The 9,029-nt window shown below is 39.0% G+C and overlaps 1 protein-coding gene across 2 annotated transcripts in view; it reads right to left on the bottom strand.

The window, feature by feature from the left end:
• Positions 1-481: 481 nt before the first annotated feature.
• The window catches only part of Haus2 (HAUS augmin like complex subunit 2), a 10,213-nt gene continuing 1,665 nt past the window's right edge, over positions 482-9,029 (bottom strand). The window contains exons 2-6 of one of the 2 annotated variants that reach the window (XM_031371620.1): positions 7,367-7,459; positions 6,864-6,933; positions 4,337-4,469; positions 2,214-2,322; positions 482-1,239 (exon numbers count right to left, since the gene is read on the bottom strand). In XM_031371620.1, coding sequence (XP_031227480.1) covers positions 1,033-1,239; positions 2,214-2,322; positions 4,337-4,469; positions 6,864-6,933; positions 7,367-7,459 — 612 coding nt within the window. In that variant the 3' untranslated portion in view covers positions 482-1,032. The remainder of the gene's footprint in view (positions 1,240-2,213; positions 2,323-4,336; positions 4,470-6,863; positions 6,934-7,366; positions 7,460-9,029) is intronic. The other variant, XM_031371619.1, reaches the window with a different exon arrangement.

The raw sequence follows: 9,029 nt of genomic DNA, 5'->3' as shown, positions 1-9,029 counted from the left end.
ATTTTGGGCTTGTACTACAGTAAGAGCCAAGATTTTAAACTCTACTAAATACAAAACAAACAAAAAGAAAAAAACAAACAAACAAACAAAACAAAACCTGTTAGGGACGAGGTGCTCTGCAAAGCTGCCAGGGACCAGTACCAAAGGAACTTTCTACTTGGTATGGACCAACATCCTAGGCTCTCCGAAGGAAAGCAAGTATCCCACACAAACTACACTGTACAGTCTGATCCCATTGAGCCCTTCTCATCCTCTTATTATGTAAGTCTCGAGGTGGGTCAGCCAAGGAACCACCACTTTATGAAATCTTCAAAGGGTAACAGTTCTGGTATGTAGCTATTCTTCAATCTCACAGGAGTAATCATGACAGTTTTAGATTCAGGAACATTCCTGAAATGTTTTAAAAAGATTTAATTCAGAACCATAATACAAAATCTTCTGTCTGAAGAATTTTCAACTCACTTATAATAAATTATCATACATATAGTTGATCATTTTTTAATTTTAATTTTATTTTTTTTAATTCAATGTGTGTGCTCTGCTGCACATACATCTGCAGGCCAAAGAGGGCATCAGATCCCCTTATAGATGGTTATGAGCCACCATGTGGTTGCTGGGAATTGAGCTCAGAACCTGTGGAAGTGCGGCCAGTGCTCTTATCCACTGAGCCAACTCACCAGCCCCATAGCTGATCAATGTGCTCTCTCTCTCTCTCTCTCTCTCTTTTTTATTTCTCTATTTTTGTGTGTATAGGCACATACATATGATGACACATGTGTGGACATCATAGGATGGAATATCTGTGGGAATCAGTGATCCCCTTCTGATAATGTAGATCCCAGGGACTGAACTCAGTTTGGGAGGCTTGAAGCAGGAGCTTTTCCCCACTGAGACATCTTCCTGGCTCTGCTATTCCAATATTAAGAAGGCTCTTTTGTGTTGCTAGCAACAAAACCTATCAATATCCCTGTCATAACAATCTAGAAACGAACTTCTTTGACTACATATAATTAATCAAAAGTAAAGATGGCATCACTTGGCATTAGAGGTTTCAGTGTGAGTCTTAGAAAAAAAAGGTAAAGGAGATACTATATCAAGTTCATGAAGATGACTTTCTTCAGTTAGCATTTTGGGGATATACAAGGAAATTTCTGTTTGTTGTTCTCGCCACTTGAGTATATTCTCTGCCAGTTCTTCTGTCTTGTTCACCAAAATGTCCATCTTGGCTAAAGCTTTGCTCTGTAACATTTGAAATAAAGAAAAATAGAAAAAACCTGTTATTGATTACAGAAATAAATACTTCAAAAATTAGCATCTGATCTTTTTCCAGTCCTTTACTGCAAAAATTCCTTAAGACTGTGGATTGGGATGGGGTTAGGGAGAAAGATGAAGGTGGGATCGGGATGGAGATGCATAATTCCATTTAGACATCAAAAGACTGTAGATAGGAGTAAGACAAGAGCCAAGATAAAGATCCTTTGTAAGAGTTCTTAGTCTACTGGGAGGCTGAGTCAGGGTCTGCCTGAACCATATAGTGAATGCAAGGTCATCCTATGCTAAAAAGTAAGAACCTGCCTAAATAGATGAATAAATAAATACATCTCTTTTTAAATTTTGGTTTTTAAAGACAGGGTTTCTCTGTGTAACACCCTGGCCATTACAATTACTAACAATTATAGGTGCAGGACACCATGCCTGGTTAAGAAAATGTTTGTTTTTCTTTTGTTTCATGATTTTAATAATGACTAACTCAAAGTGAAATAAGCCAAGTGAAGAAAGACAAACATGGTAAGTCTTGTCTCATATGTATATTCTATATTTGAATGGTCTGTGTGTCTGTGTGCTGTGAAAGTAAACGGGAGACAGTGTTCAGACATGAAGGGCTGAGGGCCAGAGTGGAAGAGTAACAACAGTCCACGTGACATGCAAACAATGAGAGGCTCTGTCTGGAGGAAGTGAGAGGGCCAGGCGAGCTAGAAGGAGATGAGAGAAGACAGCTACAGAGGAGAACCCACTAGGACAAAGGTTAATCACACATCCATATGAGAGTGTCATGATGAAATACACTGCTTTGTTTGGTATCTTAGGAGCCTAAGGCTAGCCTGAGCTACATGAGACTATCTAAAAAATAAAACCAAGGCCAAAAGGGTAAAAGGTAATACAGCTGAGATCCTAGTATAAGAACAGAGAGCAGCTATATTAATGATACTCACCACTTTCTGTAGGTTTGCATCTAAATGAGGGCTATTTCTAACTGTTTCAAGATGGGTTTCCAATTTCTCGATGAAAATCACAGCCAGATCCAACATATGTACCATATATCTGAAAGAGAGTGTTATAACTTGAATATAAATTTATCCCATAGGCTCCTGTGTTTGAACACTTGGTCCCTATTGGGTGATGCTGTTTGAGGACTTACTGGAGTTTTGGGGCACCTATAGATTAATTAGATCACTAGGGACAGACCTTAGAGGTGTTCTCTAATTCCTAATCCATCATGATGTAAACAAGCCATGCTGCAAGTTCTTGCCACCACAGATGGAGTTGCCCCAGCCACAATGCCTTCCCTACCATGTTGTATGTATTACCTTAAAATGTGAGCCAAGTCAAACCTCTCTCTAACTAAGTTGCTTCTGTTAGGTATTTTGGGACAGAAAAGTAATACAGGGAGAAAAACAATAACTTTCTTCTTTAGTTGTTTTCGTTTTTTTTTCCTTTAATTAGGACTGTTAATTTGAAGTAAGTAAATCTAATGAGTATCATTAACCTTTTAATGGAATTATCAGTAGTAAAAAAGGTTCTTCTCTTTTACCTAAGGCAAAACTTAGGTTGTCATGCAAACAGAAAAATGGAATAAGCTAGGCATCATGATATTCATCTTTAATCCCAGCAATCACGAGGCAGAGGCAGGTACGTCTTTGTGAGTCCAAGGCCAGACTAATCTACAGACTTGTCAACAGCCAGAAGTACACAGAAAAACATTGCCTCAAAAGAGCAAAAGATTTAAAAAAAAAAAAAATGGAAAGACACATACATATTCATGATAACTAAAATCTAACTCAATGTAACTGGGTGTGCAGCACATCTTTATTCCAAGCATTTGGGAAACAGAGGCAGGAGGAGCTCTGTGACTTTGAGATCAGCCTGGTCTACATAGTGAGTTTTAGGCCAGCCAGTACTACATATTGAGCTCTATCTCAAAAGAGAAAGAATACCAGGTGGTGGCGGCGCACGCCTTTAATCCTAGCACTTGGGAGGCAGAGGCAGGTGGATTTCTGAGTTCGAGGCCATCCTGGTCTACAGAGTGAGTTCCAGGACAGCTAGGGCTACAAAGAGAAACCCTGTCTCGAAAAACAAACAAACAAAAAAAAACCTCACATTGGTTCAGACAACTGAGAAGACACCAGGGATACACACTGTACACACTGCATTGAAAAGTATCACAGAATTTCTCTGAATCTGCATTGGTAAGATCTCCAAAGTCATTACTCAGCTCGTCTTTTGTTGTTCTTTGTTCTGTTTTTAAATCACTCGACTGAGACTGAGATACATTAATGTAGAGGCAAGAACAAAGTCCAACGTCCACTTTTTTTCATCCTTAACTACACAGCAAATTTGAGGCCAGCCTATATCAGACCCTGTTTCAAAAAAAAAAAAAAAAAAAAAATTCCAGGTTTTGTAACCCTTGATCCCCATCTTCTCTATCTTTTTTTTTTTTTTTTTTAAGATTTATTTATTATATGTAAGTACACTGTAGCTGTCTTTAGACACCCCAGAAGAGGGCGTCAGATCTCATTACAGATGGTTGTGAGCCACAATACGGTTGCTGGGATTTGAACTCAGGACTTTCGGAAGAGTACTTTGTGCTCTTAACCGCTGAGCCATCTCTCCAGCCCCCTCTCTATCTTTTTAAGAGAGGGTCTTGACATGTAGCCCTGGCTGACAGTACTAAAACTAGCAACTAGCTCTGTAGGCCAGGCTGGCTTCAAACTCAGAGGTCCAGCCTCTGCCACCCTAGTGCTGGGATTAAAGGTGTGTGTCACCATGGCTAGCTTGAGTTTTTGATTCTCTTGTGTTTTCTCAGGACAGGGTTTCTCTGTACAGCCCTGACTGTCTTGGAACTTAATCTGTAAGCCAGGCTGGCCCTTTCTTTTTACCAGTTTTATTTAAAAAAGAAAGGACACTTTCCAGTTTAATGCAGCAAGATAAGTAATGCTAATAAATACAATCAATAATACACTGTTTTATGAATTATGCTACAACATAATTACCAGGCTAAACAAAAGCTACCTTAAAAAGACATGCATAATTCTCCATTTCCGCTTTTTGGTCTAACCTGTGATAAACAGCTTCCAATGGCAAGTTGTCCTGGCACTGGGGTCTCAGCAGTCTTTGCCTGATGGTCTGCTTCTCTTTTAGCACTGTTTCCAGATGATTATTCATGTTTTGTAGAACATCACATTTCTCAACTACATAAACCAGAGATGGCAACCACAGTGAGCAACAGGAAAAGTATGTTTTAGAACTGTTAAAAATGTCTTCCTTGGAGACTGCAGAGATGGCTCAGTGGTTAAGTCCACTTATTGCTTTTCCAGAGGATCCCCACCCAGGGGGTGGCACTATTAGAAGGTGTGGCCCTGTTGGAGTAGGTATGTCACTGTGGGTGTGAGCTTTAAGACCCTCATATTAGCTGCCAGTATTCTGCTAGCAGCCTTCAGATGAAGATGTAGAACTCTCAGCTCCTCCTATACCATGCCTGTCTGGATGATACCATGTTCCCACCTTGATAATAATGGACCAAATCTCTGAACCTGTAAGCCAGCCCCAATTAAATGTTGTCCTTTATAATACTTGCCTTGGTCCTGGTGTCTGTTCACAGCAGTAAAACCCCAAATAAGACAGAGTCAGACCTACTCTAGGCAACAGCAACAGAGACCCTTATCTCAAAAGCAGATAACAAATAAGTAAAATAAATTGACCCCACAATCTCTGTAGACATCTTTCTTACTTTTGCTTTCTTTAGTAACACAAGTTTTATCTTTATTTTCAACTATTTTCTCTTATGTTTCCTACCAACAACCAAACTATAGTACTAAATTACTTCCTGTGTTTTTCTTGTTGTTGTTTTGTTTGTTTGTTTGTTTTTCGAGACAGGGTTTCTCTGTATAGCTCTGGCTGTCCTGGAACTCACTCTGTAGACCAGGCTGGCCTCAAACTCAGAAATCCGCCTGCCTCTGCCTCCCAAGTGCTGGGATTAAAGGCGTGAGCCATCACTGCCCGGTTTCTTCCTGTGTTTTTCGAATCTACTTTTTATTTGGTTTTTAAATCCAGTGCCTATTATATGATGGTATAATAACCATATGACAATCATCAATTTTAACATTGTTTCCTCCCTCCTCATCCACACACCCCTTTTGTTTTCAAAAGGACCTATTTGAGAGTAGATTGTAGACAGCATGGCCTTTATTCCTTAGAAAAAAATTTACAGCACGTGTATGTGTGTGCTCTCAGGAGTGCCCACATGTGTGTCACGGCACCAATGTGAAGGTCAGAGAACAGTTTTCAGGACTTGGTTCTCTCCTTCCATGTGGGTCTTAGGGAGTAACTAAGGCATTCAGCTTGATGGCACATGTCTTTACCTGCTTAGCTATTTAGCACACATCTTTGAGTCTTAAAAACTTTATTTTAGGGCTGGAGAGATGGCTCAGTGGTTAAGAGTGCCGACTGCTCTTCTGAAGGCGTGAGTTCAAATCCCAGCAACCACATGATGGCTCACAACCATCTGCAATGAGATCTTCTTCTGGGGTGTCTGAAGATAGCTACAGTGTACTTACATATAATAAATAAGTAAATCTTTAAAAAAAAAACCTTTATTCTAAGAACATTCTCTTACATAACTATAGGATGTTTCAAATTCAGAATTTTTTCCTCAAAAGTTTTATTAGTTCAACTAATTTTCAAGACCCCTCCCTGCTAGGTAAGGTAGCACATGACTTTAGTCAAAATGTTAAGGAGGCAGAGGTAGGTGGATCTCAGGGGTTTAAAGCCAGCCTGGTCTACATAGTGCTAGCCGGGACTTCGTAGTGAGACTGTATCTCAAAACAAAACAAACAAAACCCTTCCTGCTGCAGAGTGCTATTATCTTACTATTTTTAAAAATGTTACTTTTATGTGTATTTTGCCTACATGCAATGTGCATACATTATGTGCATGTCTGGTGCCCATGGACATGATTCCTTGAGACTAGAGTTAGATGACTGTGAGATACTATGTTGGTACTGGGAATTGAACCTTGGTCCCTAGAGCCAGTTCTCTCAACCAATGAGTCAGCTCATTATTCTACTTCTTAAACTCTACTTGCTTGAACTTCAAAACAAAACAAGGCAAAAAAACATAAACAAAAACTTAGTTCTGTCCAGTTTCTGATTACTAGTTAGCTCTTCTTGGAACCAATGTTACAAAAGAGTGTGACTGATCCCTGGATTCTCTGAATTCTTGTCCTGCAATGTGATCTTTCTTGTCAAGACCTCCAGTGCTGGAATGGCATCACTACAGCTGAGCTAACGTGTCCCTCCAAATCTACAAACCTGTGAGTGAAGTAAATCTTTTTTTCCTTGTACATCATTAAGCCCCAGATTAGCAGAGGAACCAGCCGGGCCATGTCTGTATTCGGTTTCCACTAGTCAAGTCAACTGGACTGGTTCATGGCTAGCTAAAGCTACATAGTAAGACCCTACCTAAAAAATAAAACACAACAAAAACCCTGAAGACATGTTAGGGCGTGTCTATGGGGCAATGTTTACATGCTAGTATAATTCAAGAGCAAGCTGAATCCTACTGATTGTTCTCTTAAGCAAACTTACCCAAATAGGAAGGATGAATAAGATCTGCTGTATCCTTTTCTAGCTTCAGAAGTTCAATTTCCAGATTGTTCTATGCGAGGAACAAAAGTAAACTTTAGCTCACTCAGAAAGTATCCCAAAGTTAGAAGCTTAAAACACTGATAAAAATTGACAAGCTACAGAAGCATGGTACAAGACATAAATATATTCCTTAAATGGTATGAAAGGATAGTTTACATGAAAGCCAGGAAAATCACTGGAGCTTTCATTTTGGTATCTTGACTTCCTGTTTTACAATTAACTAATAGAAAAGACCCAGATCAGCCATACACTAGGCAGTGTATTAATTTCAAAAGAATACTATTCAAACCAATTAAGAAGTGTTTTGTTTGTTTTAGTTTAAAGTTGGGCATCAAACCCAAGGCCTTTTGTATCCTAAGCACCCACATTTTTCTCTATAATACATCCCAGCATACTATACAGCTTTTAAATAGAGAAGTAGAAGTGAAAAGTTCATAATTTACCTGATAGATTTCAGCTTGAATATCTGAGATCTGTTGTAATCTGGAAAAGTTCACAAAGCAAGGAGCCATTTTCCTAGATATATCTAACATCTCCTATTGGTAAATAAACAGGGGAAGTATAGTATGTTACAAAAAGTTAGCACACTGAAATAACATACACAAGGAACTAAAAATAATATTATGTCCACAACTGCATCTAACACAAAGAACACATTAAAACAGTAGAATAAAATATTTATATAAATATAAAAACTAAATAAATAAAACAGAAGAATAAATATCTTCTGATTTTATTTGATTTTGATAAGAACTGTCTTTGATTCACTATTTTTCCTGGTAGAGGCAACTCTGATATCTTCCATTTGGCCTTTCAAAACATACAGCCCTCACGCCACAGGTCAGGAAACCAGTATGGGAACTCTGCCAACTTCTAAGTATATTTATCCCAAATATACATTCTGGAAGTGGGGAAATAACTCCAGATCAGTTTGGGAACTCACTGGACCTAACAGTGAGTTGGACTTCAGCCGAAACTCCATTAATCAACTGACCTCCATAAGCATTTAATTTTGGGCCCATGCTTTCATAGAGTTAAGAGTCTATGAGTCTATGACCATCTTGACAGACAGTATGGCTGCAGACAGAAATAGCATGGGAGCAGAAGATGAGAGGTTACATGTTGAGAGACAAGCATAACACACAGACTCTCCTAAGATCATCTACAGGTACCTTTCTATGGTTTAGAAACTTGTATTCTCTATCAACACTTTCAAGAAGGACACACAATCTCAAATGTGTTAACTATGAAATAATCTAATAGTTTTGTGACAAGAGAACGGCACAATGCAAGGTCAGAATACTGCGAAATGTGACAGAAAGAAAACAGGGAGGAGTGAGGAAGGGGCTACCTGAAGAGAACTGTGCCAGCTCCTGGGAAATCAGTTAGCCAGGGACACTCACACACTCAAAAAAATGCTGGGTCTTCAAGAAAAGGCCAAAATCTTTCACAGCACACTGCTATCACAGTTCACCTTTATTATTTTAGCACTATTTATTTAGAGACCGAGTCTTGCTATGTAGCCCTAGATGGTCTGTAACTCACTATCCCTGGGATTACAGGTGTGCATCACCATGCCTGGCTGTTATCAACTCATTTTTAAAAGATGATATGGCAAAAAGGGGAGGGTTATGCGATCTATTCTGCCAGCCTGCTGAGTGATACTGGATGCTTTCTTAGTCTTTTTTTTTTTAAAGATTTATTTATTATTATAAATAAGTACACTGTAGCTGTCTTCAGACACACCAGAGGAGGGTGTCAGATCTCATTACGGGTGGTTGTGAGCCACCATGTGGTTGCTGGGATTTGAACTCAGTACCTTTGGAAGAGCAGTCAGTGCTCTTAACCACTGAGCCATCTCGCCAGCCCTTTCTTAGTCTTTTTAGGTGTTTCTTTTTTGTTTAATGGAGACAAGATCTTCTCACTCTATCCTAGGCTAGCCTTGAACACTGAGCCATCTTCCTGCTTCCAGCTCCCAAATGCTCCCAAGTCTTGTGTCACCATATCTGGCTGTTTAGCTTTCTTTCTTCTTTCTTTTCTTTTCTTTTCTTTTTCTTCTTCTTCTTCTTCTTTTTTTTTTTTTTTTTTTTTTTTTTTTTTTTTTTT

This window comes from Mastomys coucha, unplaced genomic scaffold (assembly GCF_008632895.1).
Source record: "Mastomys coucha isolate ucsf_1 unplaced genomic scaffold, UCSF_Mcou_1 pScaffold15, whole genome shotgun sequence".
Classification (NCBI taxonomy): Eukaryota; Metazoa; Chordata; class Mammalia; order Rodentia; family Muridae; genus Mastomys; species Mastomys coucha.
This window is presented reverse-complemented; position numbering and strand designations above follow the sequence as displayed.